The sequence below is a fragment of the Chrysoperla carnea genome, chromosome 5, assembly GCF_905475395.1.
Source record: "Chrysoperla carnea chromosome 5, inChrCarn1.1, whole genome shotgun sequence".
NCBI classification, from domain to species: domain Eukaryota; kingdom Metazoa; phylum Arthropoda; class Insecta; order Neuroptera; family Chrysopidae; genus Chrysoperla; species Chrysoperla carnea.
In genome coordinates this window covers 20,447,435-20,465,924 of record NC_058341.1, presented here as the reverse complement: position 1 = coordinate 20,465,924, position 18,490 = coordinate 20,447,435, and the positions used below count along the sequence as shown (strand labels likewise).

The 18,490-nt window shown below is 28.7% G+C and overlaps 4 protein-coding genes across 8 annotated transcripts; 3 read left to right on the top strand and 1 right to left on the bottom strand.

Annotated features, from left to right (window-relative positions):
• The first annotated feature begins 353 nt into the window (after nucleotides 1-353).
• LOC123301485 (DCN1-like protein 4) lies at nucleotides 354-5,374 on the top strand. 5 transcript variants are annotated; one of them, XM_044884234.1, is made up of 5 exons: nucleotides 354-534; nucleotides 894-1,055; nucleotides 3,647-4,004; nucleotides 4,361-4,568; nucleotides 5,246-5,374. In XM_044884234.1, exons 2-5 carry the CDS (start codon nucleotides 967-969, stop codon nucleotides 5,311-5,313), a joined length of 723 nt encoding a protein of 240 aa, XP_044740169.1. In that variant the 5' UTR covers nucleotides 354-534; nucleotides 894-966; the 3' UTR covers nucleotides 5,314-5,374. The 5 variants fall into 5 exon arrangements, with proteins under 5 accessions (XP_044740169.1, XP_044740168.1, XP_044740167.1 ...); XM_044884233.1 differs by having other exon boundaries at nucleotides 355-534; nucleotides 924-1,055; nucleotides 3,644-4,004; XM_044884232.1 differs by having other exon boundaries at nucleotides 355-534; nucleotides 3,644-4,004.
• A 4,047-nt stretch (nucleotides 5,375-9,421) lies between these two features.
• Nucleotides 9,422-10,401, bottom strand: LOC123301484 (protein FRG1 homolog). Its single transcript, XM_044884231.1, has 3 exons — nucleotides 10,300-10,401; nucleotides 9,652-10,233; nucleotides 9,422-9,589 (listed from the first exon to the last, which is right to left on the bottom strand). The coding sequence occupies exons 1-3, from the start codon at nucleotides 10,356-10,358 to the stop codon at nucleotides 9,442-9,444; spliced, it is 789 nt and encodes a 262-aa protein (XP_044740166.1). The 5' UTR covers nucleotides 10,359-10,401; the 3' UTR covers nucleotides 9,422-9,441.
• A 973-nt stretch (nucleotides 10,402-11,374) lies between these two features.
• On the top strand, nucleotides 11,375-14,002 carry LOC123301482 (probable dolichyl pyrophosphate Man9GlcNAc2 alpha-1,3-glucosyltransferase). Its single transcript, XM_044884228.1, has 2 exons — nucleotides 11,375-11,983; nucleotides 12,077-14,002. Exons 1-2 carry the CDS (start codon nucleotides 11,522-11,524, stop codon nucleotides 13,346-13,348), a joined length of 1,734 nt encoding a protein of 577 aa, XP_044740163.1. The 5' UTR covers nucleotides 11,375-11,521; the 3' UTR covers nucleotides 13,349-14,002.
• Nucleotides 14,003-15,881: 1,879 nt separating this feature from the next.
• Nucleotides 15,882-17,536, top strand: LOC123301483 (mevalonate kinase). Its single transcript, XM_044884230.1, has 2 exons — nucleotides 15,882-16,001; nucleotides 16,355-17,536. Exon 2 carries the CDS (start codon nucleotides 16,360-16,362, stop codon nucleotides 17,506-17,508), a length of 1,149 nt encoding a protein of 382 aa, XP_044740165.1. The 5' UTR covers nucleotides 15,882-16,001; nucleotides 16,355-16,359; the 3' UTR covers nucleotides 17,509-17,536.
• Nucleotides 17,537-18,490: the final 954 nt, after the last annotated feature.

Genomic DNA, 18,490 nt, shown 5'->3' with positions numbered 1-18,490 from the left:
TAAGTAGTTCAGGGTGCCCTTTGCCCCTAAATTAACTGTTATGGTAATTTTAATAAGTCCCCATTTGATGAACAGCTGATGATATAAGATGTTAAAATACCGTAAGCATGTTGGTAAATTATGAAACAGTTTTAGGTTCATTAAAATATACTTTATAACAAAGAAATACGTTTAAAAGTTTCAAATAATCACTTTATTTTTGAAAGAAAGAAATATTGCTTTTGAACTTGGCGCTAAAATATGAGCCATCTATAAACCAAAATGGTAAAAGTCGTATATGGCGAATGATAAAAGATGGATAAAAGTTCGATGAACGAACACTTTGGTTGTAGTCCCTGCTCATTATTTTTATATGTACAGTTCATACATACAAATATTGGACTGGTACAGTCAGTGTTAACATTTATTCGTTTTTTCCACAGCTGGGCGTCGAAACTAAAATATAAAAAAAATTAAAATCAACCAGAAAATTAAAAAGTTTCTCCATGTAACTTAATATTTTAATACTAAATAGAAAAAAATCATTTGCTACAGGTAGGCATTTTTCTAAACATTTTCGTGCTTTACATTAGAATAGACAATTTTTTTGACCCTGAAAGTTGATTACAAAATTTTCAAAAAAAAAAAAAAAATCAGTCATTGATTTCATTTCAAGTAAAATTCATTTAAAATGAAGTGATTTTGATTAGTAAAAATTTTTTTTCATCAAAAATAAATTAAGAAATATCGATTCAATTTAGATATTGAAACATAACCAAACTTTTTTAATTTATTTATAACAAATGTTTGAAGTATGAAGTACGGCGTGTTACAAGGAGGAGTTTTTTAAAATCGTAATTTGTTTATTTATTTTGTGTGTGAGTGCATTATTATTTTTTTGGAATGAATTTTAGTGACAGAGTACAGAATCTATTTGCATTTAGGGGCGAAATACGCGACCCCCATTGTCAGGTGAATATCCCTGCAATGCCACGAAGTAAACGAAGAGCAGCAACAGATATGGGACCTGGAGACGATGATAGACATTTTTCCAAAAGATTAAGAAACACAAATAGGTTAGTAAATTTTTTTCAAATATTCTCATTTTACCCAATTGACAGTTAAATAATGTCAAATTTAATAACGAATTTAGAAAAATTTGAACTTGCATGTGTTTTTTATTCGTTTTGATTCAGTGGCTCATAATTACGTTCTCTCACGTTGTATCTATAAATAGTTTTTGTACAGATTTTAATGACCTTGGACCAGAATTTCATTTTTTTAAATTGAGTTTTCCAAAACATTATTTTATTTTGAATATTTTTCTCACAAATTCTGAATAGAAACAATTTTAATTATTTATATGGGGGAATACAAGTAAGTTTAATTCTACCTCTTCAATTCATTTTCGTTTGGATTTGGAAAATTTTCTGAATGTTTTCAAAAATAAAAAAGTTACACAATTTTATTGATCGGAATATTAAAATTTTCTATAATTCAGCAATTCTAGATTTTGTATTTAATAAATAATTACAAATTAAACCATTACTGCGTTTTAAAACGTTTTTCGCTAGTTTTAAACGGTTTTAACTTTATTTGGAGATGAGTAAATAACAAATTTAACCTCAATAAATTTTTCTAACTCTTAACTGTCGCTGTAGAGTTAATAGATAAGATTTTCGAGATAATAAAATTTTTTATAGTTGTACACAAGATAACCATTAATCATCAAAGTCAGATGTCTTTGTTTTATGCATATTAAGGACCTAATAATGACCGAAAGTGTTGACCTCTAGAAATGTAGTAATTTTTAATCAAGAGTTCAAAAAATTAGAAGCCAATTTTAACTTGAAAACGATAGGATGCGTATATGTCTTAGTAAAGTCCCTCAAGTTAGGTTAGGTTAGAATGGCTGTCCTGGGGTGGGACACACTTAGACCATAGGGTCCGTTGTGATACCGTAAATGGGTTGGCCCATCCCCGGCCAAGTCCCTCAAATTACAATTTAGTAAAATTAACTTACTTAACATTAACTCAATTCTCGGACAAATTTTCAACCCTCTAACTCAAATTTTCAACAGTCTACTCTACCTAATAACTATACATACCAAATTTCAGCTGAGTAAGTCTCTGGAGTGATCGAAAAAATCCCACAAACCTTGTTTTAAGGGTTAACGGATTTATAATATCCATTTCTTCTTCCTGTTGATTATAACACATAAGTATGTGTATGATAGAAATTATTTTAATAGCCTCAATCGCAATACTTTCAGATTTGAAATGAAATTAAAGAACCTAACACCTTGCTCTATTAAATGTTATATTTATGATCCAAAGATTTACTGAAAAGGTCATTTGTATTAATTCACGATGGTCTGTTTACAAGTGAAATTTACAGGGTCAGGGGTACAAGTGCAATTTACAAAATTTTAAAAACACAATGTGAGGTTGACAGCGTATTTTAAAGTGTAAAGTTTATAAGTATTTTTAATACCCTTTCTCATTAGTAGTAAGCGATACAAGCGTCGTTTGAATTGGAAAGATGTTTGTCTTAACAAGGTGTGCAATTTTTATTCGAAACATTTTTTCGAAAAACGAATTCTAAAGCAAAATTTGTTATATTCTTATTAGAGAAGTAACTTATCGTACTAGCTATTTTTGTATTATGGGTCATTTCAGGATAAACACCTTTAAGGGTAAACTTCTTATTTTAAAAGGGAAACTAAATTTTTATTAACGTATTCTAATATTTGAGATCAATAAACATAAAAATAGTCCAAATTTGTATCAGATTTCAGAAGAATGTATTTGTTTTTCATAAAATACTTGGAATAAAAATTATAGGACTTGTTAAGACGAAAACTTTCCAATTTAAACTATGCGTCTATATATGTACCAGTAATAAGCAAGGGTTGACTTAAAGATCTCGGCCAGGACAATCTCGTAGTGCTAACGTTTTTCGCTATTCACTTTGTTTGAAACTTTTTTTTTTTGTAAAATGCTTTTTTCCCAGTTCTAATCGTTCAGTCTCAAGTTAAATGGGGACATCCTATAAAGGAAATATAAAAGAGTTTATTAAATTGAATCCCAAGTTTGTAAAATCTAGAAATATTGATTATATGATCAAAATTTGTATATAGGTTAAAATTCAAAAACGAAAAAAGATAATTTTTAAAACGTGCTCAGGACGTAAAAAGTGAGTTGAGTTCGTAAATGAGCAATATAGGTCAATTGAGTCTTCGATCCGTAGGACTCATCTTGGAAACCGTTTGAGATAGAACAAAAGTTTACGTGTAAAAAATGTTCCTTATAAAAAATAAACAACTTTTGTTTGAAACATTTTTTCTTAATCATAATTGTTTAGCCGTGAGGCCGCAAATTAGGGCAAAACTTTAGTGTCCATTTTTTCCTTAATTTATTAAAAATTATGCCACCTAGCATACAACACTTTCTATACAGGGTATTTTAACAACTAACTCAGTCAATTGTTTGTTTTAACTTATCTAAATTATAATAAAAAATTATGCCATTGATTGATATTCAACAGTCTATAAAAGTTATTTCAAAAGTTAAGTCAGTCAATTGTTTATATTCACTTGTTTTTGGTACTTAACATTTCTAGATTGAAATTTGAATACTAATAAGTGTGTTTGTTTGTTTATAGTAGTTCTAGAAGATATTCAAAATCAGATGAAGCATCATCGTTTAATCACAAACGTTGTTTAACATGGTTCCGTGAATACACAATACCAGATGAGCCAGATATGCTAGGACCCGAAGGTATGGAGAAGTTTTGTGAAGATATTGCGGTGGAACCAGAGAATGTTGTAATGTTAGTATTAGCATATAAAATGCAAGCACGACAAATGGGTTTCTTCTCACAATCGGAATGGTTAAAAGGTTTAAGTGAATTGCAGTGTGATTCCATTTCAAAATTACAAACGAAATTAGATTATTTACGTAGTTTATTAAATGATCCACATTCCTTTAAAGGAATTTATAGATACGCTTACGATTTTGCAAGGGTAAGTACAAAAAAAAAATTTGTATTAAAGCCCGATGCACACCGGGAGTGATCTGTATAACAAATGAAATACGTCTACAAAATATTACAGGATTTCGCACTTATCTTGTTGGCATTTAGATTAAATTTTTCGAAAAAATATTTGGGACAATATGAATAAAGAATCCATCCAATCAGTGAGCATTCAGTTTTTGGGACGTATTCTCAATCGCAATACTTTCAGATTTGAAATGAAATTAAAGAACCTAACACCTTGCTCTATTAAATGTTATATTTAATCGCGACAGATCGCCCCCGTCTATGCAGATCGTAAAAAGTAGGGCCCAATTTATAAAATAATTTTAATTTTGTGATTAGGATAAAGATCAACGGAGTATGGATATGGAAACAGCAAAAGCAATGTTGCAATTATTGTTAGGTAAACATTGGCCATTATATCCACAATTCAGTCAGTTCCTTGAACATTCGAAGTACAAAGTGATTAATAAAGATCAATGGTGTAATATTTTAGAATTTTCTAGAACAATATCACATGATTTATCCAATTATGATGTAGATGGAGCATGTAAGTTTATAGAAAATTTATTTATTCATTTTTTATTTCGGAACAAAAAATAATAATAATTGTTTTCAAGAATTAGAATGATAAACAAGTATTTCATTGAAAAATAGAATATCGGTGGGGATAACTTTACAAGAGAACTAAAATCAATTATAAACTATTTCAAACCATACCAATTCACGTTCAATTTTTTAAAAAACATCAGATTCTTATAGAGTTAATCTTATTCGTTGTGTGCGTAGTCATGGTAGGGACAATAAAATCGATGCCAGCGCTACCAGCGAAAAATTTCGATAAAGGACGTTGTTAGACTAATTTGCAGTTCTTTACATGTTAATGTTATAAAAAATGTCAAATGAAAATTATTGAAAAACACTAATTAATTAAACTTAATGCATTGAAAATTGTGAAAATAAGAAATCAAATTGCACAAATATTATTTTTCAAATGTAAATTATCATAATTATTTATTTAAATTTGTGAGACAATAATATTAAATTTTCAATGTAAGTCATAAATGCAATCCATACAATTCTATAATTAAAGTAGTGTATCGTTACTATGGAAACGGCTCCAAAAAAGCTCACGCACGGTGCGAATAAATTATTTCTTTAGCCTGTTTTTCTGTGGGTTCTATATATCTATATAAAGTATTTCAAAGTTTATTCATTTAATTCTAGGGCCAGTAATGTTAGACGAATTTGTGGAATGGCTAAAAGCATCTAGAGATGAAACACGGAATAGCTGAGTGATACAAAAATAAAATAAAACAAAACACAAACCACAAAAAATTCATAATAATAAACAAATAAAAAAAAAAAACCCAACTACAACTTGACGCAGTGTGGATTAGCGATGTGTGCGAGAGCGTATTTATCAACTGTACACAAGTCGAATGGATCGTTCCATCAAATTTAAAATAAAACAATATTATTAAAATAAATATACGATAATTATTAAAATAATAAAAATAATCAAAAACAAAACAAATTTATTATGGAGCTCAAAAACTTACGTATCTATTATCGTCTCATCAAAAATCAAATTACGTAAAAATATATTAGGACAGATTCAATATATAACGCAGCTCCGATCCGATAATGATACTGATACACCTACCTAAGACTATTACTTCCAATATAATATATTTATAATTATTTTTTAATTATATTAGAAGTAACAAAAAAATCATAATTTTAATTTATGTATATCTGTGTCCGCGTTATCAGTAAAAATTTGTGTAGAAACAGAATTAAACATGGGGGTAAGGGATAATTTTTATTTCAGTTTTACCATCGACTATGTTTTCATTTGATTCGTTCTTTTATACTATTTTGAAAGTCATTGCAAAATTCACAAAAATTGCACTCCGCCGTCATCTTTCGTTGAAAGTATTGTTGGGTAGGTATTTTAAGTATGAATAAAATATTTTTTCATCAGACGAATGCAGCATTCGGTTCTATAAACCACGGGTTTTAGATAAATGAAAAAATGAGCAATGATATTACTCGATAAAAACTTTCAAACAAAATTATTTCGAATGTAATTTTAGGTAGATTATTGGGGCCTGTTTGTTGGAAATGTATCCCATTTTATGGGTAAGGAAATGTCTAGTAGTTGAACTTGTCAAATGGATATTTTACGAGGTATAAGCCACCAAAGTTGAAAAATTGTGTATCCCCTCTAGTTTTTTAACTAAGTGATTTAAAATAATAACGACTGATAATATATTTAATATATACTACGGAACCCTAAATTTAAATATGTACGGCAAGCATCGGCCCATGTTTTTTTTATAAATATTCTCGCTTGGGATTTCTTATGCAATAAAAGAACAAACTTATTATTTTTCATACATGTTCATAGAAATCATTTATATAGGGTGTCCGTGACTCAATGGGCAAAGCTTAAGAGCGTATTCTTATATATGTCCATCGAGTCACTCTGTATAAGAATATTTTTATAAATTCGAAACTTACTTAGCTTTTTAATGATTTTTTTCTTTGAACGGAACAGGGAATAGTTCCTTTCCTACAGGAAAAATTATATTAAAAACATGCCCCGCATTTCTTTTATATAACATCGATTGCCTTGTAATGCAACATTTCGATTTCCTAGATCTTAGGAGAAAATACGCTTTTATACACGAAATATTATACTCAGACTGAATGTGATTGTTTATTTTAAATTTATAAGATACATATATCAGCTCCCTTTGTCAGCTAAAGCAAGGTACATTTAATATTCCCGGCAAAATCGCACTCAAAGGAACTAATGCAAATAAGGGAACGACTGAAGATGAAAGTCAATTAAAATTAATAACAGATCAACTAATAAGAAATCATTTTTCCCCAATTTTCGTAAAAACATCTTATAATACATAACCTGGTCTCAACGAATTTTTATTAGCGTATTTTTAATAACGTCACAGATATACATAAATATTTTAATTAGTGAAGATAAAAGGTCGGGTCACACAAGAATCGACCTGTTGTGGCGGTTTTAGATGTAAACAGGTCCCTTATGACATGATTTCCTTTTATGAGCGTTTCAATGAAGTTAATTTTTCCGAGATAGAAATTTTATTTCAGAAATAAATAGCTCAGATGAAAAATGATTCCTGAAAACGGATAGTAATACTATTATTATACAAGAGAATTTATCATAGAGTTGTATAGACATGGGAAACGCAAAAAGTTAGCAAAAGTATTCCTATTAGCCTCGCAAACTAACGTAAAGAAATATCAATATAAATTGATATCATAAAAGAAACAAGATTATTGTGTGTAAATTCTTATAAGATTCGAAAGTGTACAACGATTGAAGAAAATCGATTCTAAGATTAATATTTGTACACTTTTTTAATGCGTTCAACTCTGTCATTGCTTTAATGGGGTTTTCCATTAAGAGAGCTCGACACATCATTGAACAAAATTTATTCCAAAGAGTGTGTGAATAGAATTATCTATATGGAATAAAAGATTTATTTTATGGTCACCGCAGTTTCGCTGGGCTTAAGGGTTCATTTAGACGTCCCATTTTCAATGACACAATAGTATAAATTGATGTCAGTGTCATCGTTTGTTTATGAAAAACTAAGTTGGCATCTCGAAACGCGTATCAATGGTGCTGTCGAATAGAGTTTGCAGAATTCCCATTTTTGCTTCAATTCCAAGTTAGACCGCTAAAAGCTTCGTCATTATGGCCGCTATACGTTATTAAAGTTCGAACAGTCTTATTGGAAATTCTTTCGATGATTAACGAATAGCTCACTCTGAGAAACCACTATTTCTGTGGCGAGTGTTGATGAATTCACGCCAATGCGACGAGATATGAGTGACAGAGCTTCCCAATCCAATAAACTGTATGAAATCATCATATATTGAAAAAATTTATGATTCTATCACGAATTTAAAGAGCGCATCAGCTTTCGCTTGCCCCTTCTTTCACTCTACTGTGAATTCACAACAAAACAAAGCTTTATAATCCGCCTGATTCCATCAGATGTAACTGCCTTCCTCAAAAATCGTCGACTGTGTGACCCGGTTTTAATTTAGAAACACAATCACTACATTTTCACTACTATTTTCATCAGACTTTATTTTTCCTTTTTATAATTTTTTTTTTTTTAATGAAAATAATTAAATTTTTTTGTTTATACATATTGTTAGATTGTGTTTTTTATTTTTGTGTTGTCTATTTATGATTGGCCTTATTTTATTATATTTCCTCACAGTAATTATCGTTTTTGTTTTTCTCGAAACAGACTAACTCAAGGGGTTTATAATTTATATTTTTACATGTTCAGAACAAATAAAGTGTTTTTTCTGAACATGTATGTACACTATTAAAGACACGGCCTTTTTCATTCATAATTTAGCTGACTTCACATAAATTAAATATATAGTTTTTCTTTTCTTAATTTGTAATTAAAATTTATGTGATATCAGCTTTTTTTTTTTATCCTACGCACTATCATCCTTTCACCGTTTCGTGACTTCTGTTAGGTCTCTTTAATTATCATTTAAATCTCTTTATAATTAATTCTTAAGACTTTAAATAATTTCCAAATAATAAATAAAAGAAAACAAAAAAATTATAACCAATTGCAATTTTTTTCATTCTGTTTCAGAGTGTTTTTACTTTTTTGTCCTTTTTAGTAGAAAAAAAAACGTTATGGGAGGATCATAAACGAGAAAAGGCTTCATTAATTGTCGTTTATTATTTGGTTTCATTAAAATTATTGTTATTTTTGGAGTCGAAATCGGTTGGCGTGATTTTGAGTTATTCATCCTCTTGTCGTGCATAGTTAATGCAAATTTAAGACTTATGATTTTCTCATGGATACCGTTATCAGAACTCGGCCAAAATGAAATGGGACCACACGGGAAGCACTAGCTTTCAAATGGATAAAGAATTATCAAATTGGTTCACCCAGTCAAAAGTTCTGAGGTAACAAATATAAAAAAAAACAGTAGAATTGAAAACCTGTTCCTGTTTTGCTTGAAGTCGGTTAAAAAAATGGGAGAATCTATAATAATATATAGCTCAGTGAAGCTTACTCACTGATACACTTACATTAAGGGACTTTTAGACATGGTAGAGAGATGTATTTGACGCAAAATTGCTTGAAACGTACGAGAAAAATTGGAAAATGCAACTTTTGCATTGCAATTTTTCTTGATCAGTGCGCACATACGAAAATTAATGGGACAAATGTCAGCAATTTCACTGATCAGTCAAATGTTTCAAGTACTGGCTCCAACAAGCTCATCTATAGGTTCAAGAGAAGTTACAATTTCCTCTGACAATCACTTTCTGGGAAAAATCGAGGTATAGAAATAAAAAAACAATAATTTTATCTTTAAAAAAATATTTATTTACAGTATCGATCAGCTTTCATTTTACTACGACGATCCAACATCGCTTCATGAAAATTACCTTCTTTTTGTGCTTTCTTCAAATCTTTTTTATCATCTGGATTTATTTTAATTTTTTTATCTTGGAATTTTTGAAATTTTTTACTAAAAAAAATCCAAAATTTTGAATTAAAAAACATTTTTAAATAAAATAAATTAAGACTTACATATAATTCAGTTCAACTTGAGCTAAATTTCCTTTTTCCTCTGATGGGACATCATTTGTAGGATCTATTTCTTTTCTAGCCTGTGAGCGTATTTTAACAATTTGATCTTCGCCAGCACGTTTACTTAGTGCAACCACAGCATCATCTTCAGGATCAATTGACATAAAATTATCATTGTAACCTAGTAAGGCTGCTTTACCATCTTGGAATACAGGTTCCCATTGTTCCATGGGTCCAATAGCATCCGAACGTCCTGTTACAATTCCATCTTTTTCAATTTTTATATATTTACCATATCCTGATTTTAATGCAATTTTTCGTTCATTAACAGGTATTGCCGTTAATATTTCCTCAGGTGCAGGACCATCTCCTTCATCGTGAGGAGCTCCTAGTGTAAACAAACCATTATCTAATGCTTTCACGTAGGTTCGATTGCCAAATTCTAAAGCGACACATCCAGTTATATCTTCTATACATTTCGTTAGCCACCAACCACCGTGTTTTACAGCATCTTCATCTACTACTTTTTCTTCGGCTCTACTTCTGCTATGATCTTCCTTCTTGTGTTTACGTTTTTTTGCCCTATTTTGTGTTAAATTAAAATAAAATATGTACTGTAATAACTTTTATCGTTTTTGAAATACTTACTTTGATTTTTCACCTTTTAAAACTAATTTTCCACGGCGAACTTGATCGTATTCTGACATTTCAAAGCTTTATTTATTTTCCTAATATTTTTTTCTGTTTTGCTTAAATTCTGCAGCCAACCTTTAAAAAAATATAACTAAAAAGTACTTTTTTATTTAAGACACCGGCATGCACATTTCGACACACTCTTTCATATCGATGCATAAATAATTTTTGCACCATTTATGTAATAATATTGCCTATGTTTTTAAATAATAACATTAATACATAGATTTAGGTAATATTATTCAATAACGTTGATAAGTGTACTCAGAACAAGAAGTTCTTAGTTGGAATCACGATAGACACTTACGATTAGACTTTGCACTCCTATTGGACTTTTCGGGTAAGGCATATATTCTATCTAACGGTTAAATTAAAACTTAATCTTAGTTCTTTGTTGACACACTCTTAACAAAAAGTATATTGTAAAAAAATGATAATTTATCAACATCAAGTTGATCGATATAAATGATATTTTCTTGGCAAGAAGAACACTTTGAGAAAAATATTTTTAGTTACAATTAGAATAATGTAATTTAACAATAACAGATGATTGATTGATAATATTCATATATATTTTTGTCATTATGGGGTAACTTTTCTTTCCACACTACTTTTTTATATTTAAATCAAGATTTAATGTCCAGACTTCAGCCAAAATTTGTTAAAATTTATTTTTTCAAGAGAGTTTATTGATTTTAGTACATTTTAGCAATATTCAATTTAATATTTCTTTCTCGTAATAATTTCAAAGACATTGTGTTAATTTGTGCTAATCTGTGTTACTCAAGGAATCAATTCAAATATTACCATTTTATAAATAGAATTCGTTAGTTTTAAATTGAGTTTTATAGTGAATTAAGTAATAAAATAATGAGTTATACTGAAGAGGACATTAAAAATAAATTAATTAAAGAATTAAACGCTTCACATGTGGTAAGTAATTTTTAATTTTTTTTTTTTTTTTACTATTATTTTCTAACCTATCAAATAAAATCGATGGACCTTAACTTAAAATTAACCTAAAATTTGAGCACCGGGGTAAACGTCATCGCAAAACTTGAGAAAACAAACATGTCGATATGTTATTATCTGTAATTGTGGGTGTTTGATTTTTATTTTCTATTACAAAAAAATTGCAAGTAATGTTTAAGAAGTGAGTAAAATTAAAGAAGTGATAATGTTATCAAAGGAAATTTACATGATAATCGGTGGTGTATTAACAGCAATTTTCTTGAGATGTGCAACTAGTTTACATTCATATTCTGGGCAAAATACACCTCCAATGTTTGGTGATTATGAAGCTCAACGACATTGGATGGAAATCACCTTCAATTTACCAATTCGTCAATGGTATTTGAATTCAACACAGAACGATCTGATGTATTGGGGCTTAGATTATCCACCCCTTACTGCGTATCATAGTTGGCTATGTGGATTAATTGCTCATCATATTAATCCACAATATGTTGAGCTAAATACTTCACGTGGCTTTGAAAGTTCACATCATAAACTGTTCATGCGTTATACAGTCTTAATTGCAGATCTATTAATCTACATTCCAGCACTATGTATATATTTTTTTCTAAATTACACTCCAACATCGAAACCAATTCAAACAGATGTGAAAAAACGTAAATCAGTGTTAAAAAAACCAAATAAAAGTCAATTAGAAACAAAAACCAGTGGTAAAAATGTTACATTCTCAAATCCAATCCAAAAATACGATTCTGAGAATCGTAAATCTTCACAAAATATAATTCATTCATTTCTATTTGCGATTTTTTACCCCGGGATTATATTAATCGATCATGGACATTTTCAATATAATTGTGTTTCGTTGGGACTTACAATTATGGCTGTTAATTGTATAACAATGAAAAAATATAAAATGGCGGGTTTTTTATTTACATGTGCGTTAAATTATAAACAAATGGAATTATATCATGCTCTTCCATTTTTTTGTTTTTATTTAAATTTATATTTATTCAATTCGAATTCAATTTTGTATCGTTTTTATAAAATTTTTGAAATTGGTGTTATTGTTTTTGGGACTTTTCTTCTAATATGGCTACCATTTGTATTTGATGTAAATTTAATTTTACAAGTATTACGGCGTTTATTTCCATTTGCACGGGGTGTGTTTGAAGATAAAGTTGCAAATTTTTGGTGTACATTAAATATTTTTATAAAATTAAAAACGTTATTTGCTAATCAAGAAATGGCGAAAATATGCTTAGTAACAACCCTTATATCAATTATACCAACTACAACTGATTTATTATTTCGTGGACATTTAAATAAGGACAAATTTTTATTAAGTTTAATAAATTGTTCATTAGGTTTTTATTTATTTTCATTTCAAGTACACGAAAAAACAATTTTAATTGTTGCAATATCAGTTTTATTATATTTTCATAAAGATCCATTCACATGTTACTGGTTTTTATATATGACATGCTTCTCTATGGTACCGTTATTTATAAAAGATGGCCTCTGTGTCGCATATATGAGTTTAATATTCTTTTATTTATTTTTATACCGTTTATTAACAAAACGTAGTAATAATGTAATAAAAAATAAATATAAATATGGTCGTAATCAATTTATACGTGAATTATTAATAACATTATTAAATGTAACGGATGGTGATAAAGATTATACAGATATTGTAACGTTATCATTCCGCCATCTTGTTAGGAACATACAATTAGTGAAACAATTTATTATAAAATCAACATTTGTGTTATCATATTTTATATCAATTATTTTGTTTATAATTATATCGATATTTGATCCACCTGATGAATTACCTGATTTATTTACAGTGATTATTTCAATTTTTTCATTTGGACATTTTTTCTTATTTTTTATTTATTTTAATTATTGTCAATTTACGTTAGATGTTAATTCATTTACGTCTGGTAAATCTAGTAATAAACAATTAGAAGATAATGTTGTTATCAATAATAATAATTATAAAAATGTCAAATTAAAACAATTATGATTTTTAAGTAGTTATTTGAATTAATACCATACCAATACATGAAATTAGAGATTCTTCAATTTAAAATGAGATAAAGACTATTTAGAATGTTTTTTGTGAACATTAATCAAAAATGGGTCATATTGTCATTATTTCTCAATTTCATATCTCAGAATGACTAATGCATCACATCAAAGCAATAAATTGTTTTTTATATGATTGAGTTTTAATGTTAAAACAATGATTGTATTAACAACTCAATTGGTTTTGTTTCCATTGAATGAAAAGGCAAAAGGTATCTACTTTATAATACATTTTCGTTAAATATTATGTATCTATGGACGTTGCAAACTATAGTTTTCTTTCTGTCGCTAGATAGAGCCTTTCTTAGTATTAAAATCCAATATTATAATGAGCTATATGTAATGTCTCATCAAAAACGCACCAATTAAAACAATTTTTGTTCGATGTATAATGATTATTCCACCCAGCATCCAATAACTTGCTCGTCTCTTCTCTGAATTGAAGATCTCTAATAAAACTAAACTAGATACAAACTTCTTAGCGGTAAATAAATAATTGAACTATAATCCAATTTCTTTTACGGTGTTTATAAATTTGACGTCGTTGCTTGTCTATTTTTTTCATCGTAGTTCCCAAAAGAGTAAATCAATATTGACGATATTTATATCAAATGGTTGTGAATTTGATTAGTCCTATAAAAAAAATCTTAAAAAGGATTTGTTGCAAAAATATAGCGATTTAAAAATTAGTTCAATTATTTATCGCAGGCAGTGCTAAGTGCAATAAATTTTAGAGTTTTTGATAGCGACCTCCAATTAAATAAAAGCAATAATCTTTTCTTTTTTTAAGATAATGATTGTAATTATAATTAAATCGATAATTAATGATCATGTAATTAAGTTGATATAAAAATTAAATATGTTTGATTATTTCTTAGTCTAAATTTTTATCGATTTATTATATTTTTTCGTATTATAAATATGTTTTCATTTATTTTTATATCCATCTATCCAATCCACTACGTTTACAATTTACAGCTTTGTTCAGATTTGTTCTCGTAAAATGCGACGTTCTCAGTTCTATGTCAATTTTACTTTAATTTTTTTCTAAATTATTCAAATAAACGAAATTTTCTGTCAATGAGATTATGAGATTGGTTTTTTGGCTCGACGGGAAAAGGAGGAATAGAGATTAAACAACTGGACAATAACTTTCAAAGTAATCTTTGATTGAATCAAAAACTGCATAACAATTATAAAAATATTTGACAGATAGTTATTAGATGGACAATGTGAACCCCTTTGACAGTCAATATGCAATCCACTACATGAACTGATTAGTTTAAGCTTAAATTAGAATTACTTTGATTTTCATTTAAAGAATTACCAGAACAATTGACAGTATTTTTTTAATGCTTTTGAACAGAGTACTTTAACAGGCGCAAACTACATTTGAAAAAGGGGACCATGCATTATTATTTTTCGATTTATTGTTGACTGAAAATTGTTTAAATTTACCAAGACAATTTCAACTTAAAGAATTTAAGAATTATTGAAAGCTATTGACTCTTATAAATAATTAGAAAACTTGAATCTTTATCTCGTTACCACTATTAAAAAGAGTTAACATTAACAATAAAATATTATTTGATTACAGGAAGTGATCGATGAATCAGATGGATGTGGTGGTAAATTTTCAGCAATAATAGTTTCAGATATATTTAATGGAAAACCATTATTACAACGGCATAGGTAAAATCGATATCGTATTTACATATGAATTCAATTCTGTAAACTGTAAACAATATAATCGATGATGTACAATCAATATGTGAGACTTGTTTGAATTTATGTCAATGTATTAGTGTAACTATGTAGGACTGGGTAAATACAGTCATATACAATAAAACTGAAACACGCTATTAAATTTTTTTATCATACGCATAGATTATCACCTAAAAGCTGTGATAAAAAACTCGATTGATATAAAAACTGAAAAGAAAAAACAAGTCAAGTAGTTTATATGGTGACTTTAACAGTCGGGGCCCATTATTGGAAAAATTTGAGCCAGTTTTGATTTTAATGTTTCCCGACTGTTGAAAGTTGCTATATAAACTACTGGGCTTGATTTTTTCTTTTCAATTTTTATTTAAAGTATTCGGGTTTTTTTATTTTTTATATTTATTTTACACTTTTTAGTTGGGATTTTCAAATATTTATTTAATGATACCCCACTTGACATACTTAGTTCGTCTACTTTAATTTTCTTCTTTTTCACAATATGGCGTTTGGTTGTCGCTATATTGAATTTTCATTACTGTCTGTAGTGACACTAGCATTTGAGAACTTACTTTATTTTATTTTTGCTTTACATATCATTGAAAGTCATATTCAAGTATATCATCAGATTATTGTTTTTTTTCTTATCTTTAAAGATAGTTTTAAAACTACATTGATTCAGTTTTATAGCAATGGATTGTACACATTTCAAAAATATGTAAAACTTTTGTTACTTTCCAGATTAGTGAATACAGCGTTACAAGAAGAATTGAAATCAATACACGCATTCTCACAAAAAACTTTCACAACAGAACAGTGGCAAGCACAACAAAAATCATAAATTAATTTTTTATTTAAAATATTTATAATTAGTAAGTATTCGTTTCTTTATAGAAAACATTCCGAGTACCAGTACCAAAAGTTTATATCATTTTTTCATTTCAATTTTATCTTCCCCATCAAAACTCAATTTTCTTTTAATTTTTCTAAATATTATAAAATTAATCACTTCCAATTTAATTGTCATTTACTAATTTCACAGAGAAAAATATTTTGAAGAATTTTTGTTCATGCGCGCGTGATCTTCGAAAAGCCAAGGCATAGTGTGCCTCCAGCAACGTTTCATCAGAAATCGAATACTCTGTAACCTAGTTATCCCTACTGCCACTTGCGTTCATGAGGATTTACAAAACGAGGGACTAATGAAACTTCACTTTCTTTTTAGATAAAATGGGAAAAGAAATAATAGTCTCAGCGCCAGGAAAAATCATTTTACATGGTGAACATTCTGTTGTTTATCATAAAGTTGCTATAGCAGCCAGTTTAAATCGACGTACCACAATTAAATTAAAAATTCAAGACAACGATGATCAATTAATCAAACTTTTACTACCCGATGTTAACATCGAAAATGTATTTAATTTAACACAACTACAAAAATTATTCGAAACAATGCCGTTAAAATCAACAGAATTTACAATTAACACTCCAAATATGATAGACTTTCCAAAATTTCTAGAACAAATTACAAATTACTTAGAAAATTCGATACAAACATATAATTCCTTAACAAATGCCCAACGTATGGCGTTAATTGCATTTTTATATTTATTTATTGGAATTCTTCGAAATTCTACATTAAATTCAATTGAAATTCTTGTTATATCTGATTTGAAAATTAGTTCAGGTACAGGAAGTTCTGCATCATATTGTACGGCATTAGCTGCTGCGTTTTTAGTCTATAAACAAAATTTAACAAGTATTACAGGGGAAGAATTAAATATAATTAATGCATGGGCGACGTTTGGGGAACAAATCATGCATGGAGGAGCATCCTCGGGAATTGATACAGCAATTTGTACGTATGGTTCCCTTGTAAAATTTCGAAAAGGTGATCCAATCGAACAAATTCATTTACAACAATCGTTTCGTATCATGTTAATAGATACACTCATCCCACGTGACACAAAGAAAATGGTGCAAAAATTATGCGATTTACGTAAAAAACTTCCAACAGTTGTGGATCCTATATTAAATTCTATGGAAGCAATTGCTTTGGAAGCTTTACAATGTATTCAAACTAATTCAAATTATGATAATTTACGTGAACTTATGAATATCAATCAAGCGCTATTATGTGCGTTGAATGTATCACATGAAACTTTAGATGAAATTTGTAAGATTGCAAAGAAATATAATTTAGGGGGTAAATTAACAGGGGCTGGTGGAGGTGGATATGCGATTATTTTGTTACCACCAACATTAAAAAATGATGTAGAAATGAATTTAATTTGTGATTTGGAATCCTTGAAGTTTAATGTTTTGACTACATTTATTGGAGGATCTGGAGTTCAAATCGATAAAATTATAATAAATTAAATAAAATATTTAATAAAAAATATGATTTAAAAAAAAATGAATTTCTTCTTTCTCATATTTGTATTACCAGCTCTTTCTGATTGGCCTTCCAGTTCAGACGTAGATCTCTTTTATGAACGGTCTTTCAAAAATAATATGGTTATTCGCTCCGTTCATGAGTTTAGTTACCGTAGTAACGACAACTACTTTATAGACCTTTTCATTTATTTCAATTACGATTCATTATTGTTACGGTCAGTCAGTAATAAGTTGGGCAAAGATACCAAGGTATTTGTTATAAATTTTATTCCATTAGTTTTTTGTTATACTACCAGAAACAAAAAGTAATCACTTTTTAAAATGAAAAGGCCTATTAATAGAATTATATGGATGTACTATAAGTCTATGGATTGTATATATGTCTAACATTGAAAAATTATTATTTGTGAAGTTTATTTATTGGTTATTTTTCAATAATTTTGATTTACCGCTGCGATCGATTTAGCTGTACCCTCCACCTACAATGATCCCGGTCAATAGGTATATGGAAATGTTAAATTTTTTTCGGCTTAGCATGTAAAAGTCAAAGGACGCAATTTTTTTTTCGTCAAGAGATAGTTAGTGTAAAGTTAAACACATGTTTGTAGTCGCGACCACAGATTAAAGTTTTTAGTCGCGACGCGACCCTTGTTCCTAGAGCGTCTCACAACAGGATTTAAAAGGCTTTAGGCTGCCGACGATGACACTGGAACATAACATATTATGTATGTTATTCTATTTAATAAAAATACAATTAAAAAAACCTTCAACAGACATACATGTCGCTAAATATTGACATTTCGATTGCAGGCTTATCGAAATTTGAATTAAAAAATATGACTTTTCAGGTATGCCAACGTAATTTTCGAATTTCGATCAAGTCACGTTGGCAATACTGGTACCGTTGGTATATACAGATTGAGTATTAAAAAAACACACGTCCTTAGTAGATTAAAAAAAACAT

Coding starts and splice junctions, on each gene's coding strand:
- LOC123301483 (XM_044884230.1), top strand. CDS start 16,360: ATGGGAAAAGAAATAATAGTCTCAGCGCCAGGAAAAATCATTTTACAT.
- LOC123301485 (XM_044884233.1), top strand. CDS start 967: ATGCCACGAAGTAAACGAAGAGCAGCAACAGATATGGGACCTGGAGAC. Junction 1,056..3,643: donor AGATTAAGAAACACAAATAG/GTTAGTAAATTT, acceptor GTTTGTTTATAG/TAGTTCTAGAAGATATTCAA. Junction 4,569..5,245: donor TTATGATGTAGATGGAGCAT/GTAAGTTTATAG, acceptor ATTTAATTCTAG/GGCCAGTAATGTTAGACGAA.
- LOC123301482 (XM_044884228.1), top strand. CDS start 11,522: ATGTTATCAAAGGAAATTTACATGATAATCGGTGGTGTATTAACAGCA. Junction 11,984..12,076: donor ATGTGAAAAAACGTAAATCA/GTGTTAAAAAAA, acceptor TACGATTCTGAG/AATCGTAAATCTTCACAAAA.
- LOC123301484 (XM_044884231.1), bottom strand. CDS start 10,358: ATGTCAGAATACGATCAAGTTCGCCGTGGAAAATTAGTTTTAAAAGGT. Junction 10,234..10,299: donor TTAAAAGGTGAAAAATCAAA/GTAAGTATTTCA, acceptor AACACAAAATAG/GGCAAAAAAACGTAAACACA. Junction 9,590..9,651: donor CAAGTTGAACTGAATTATAT/GTAAGTCTTAAT, acceptor GATTTTTTTTAG/TAAAAAATTTCAAAAATTCC.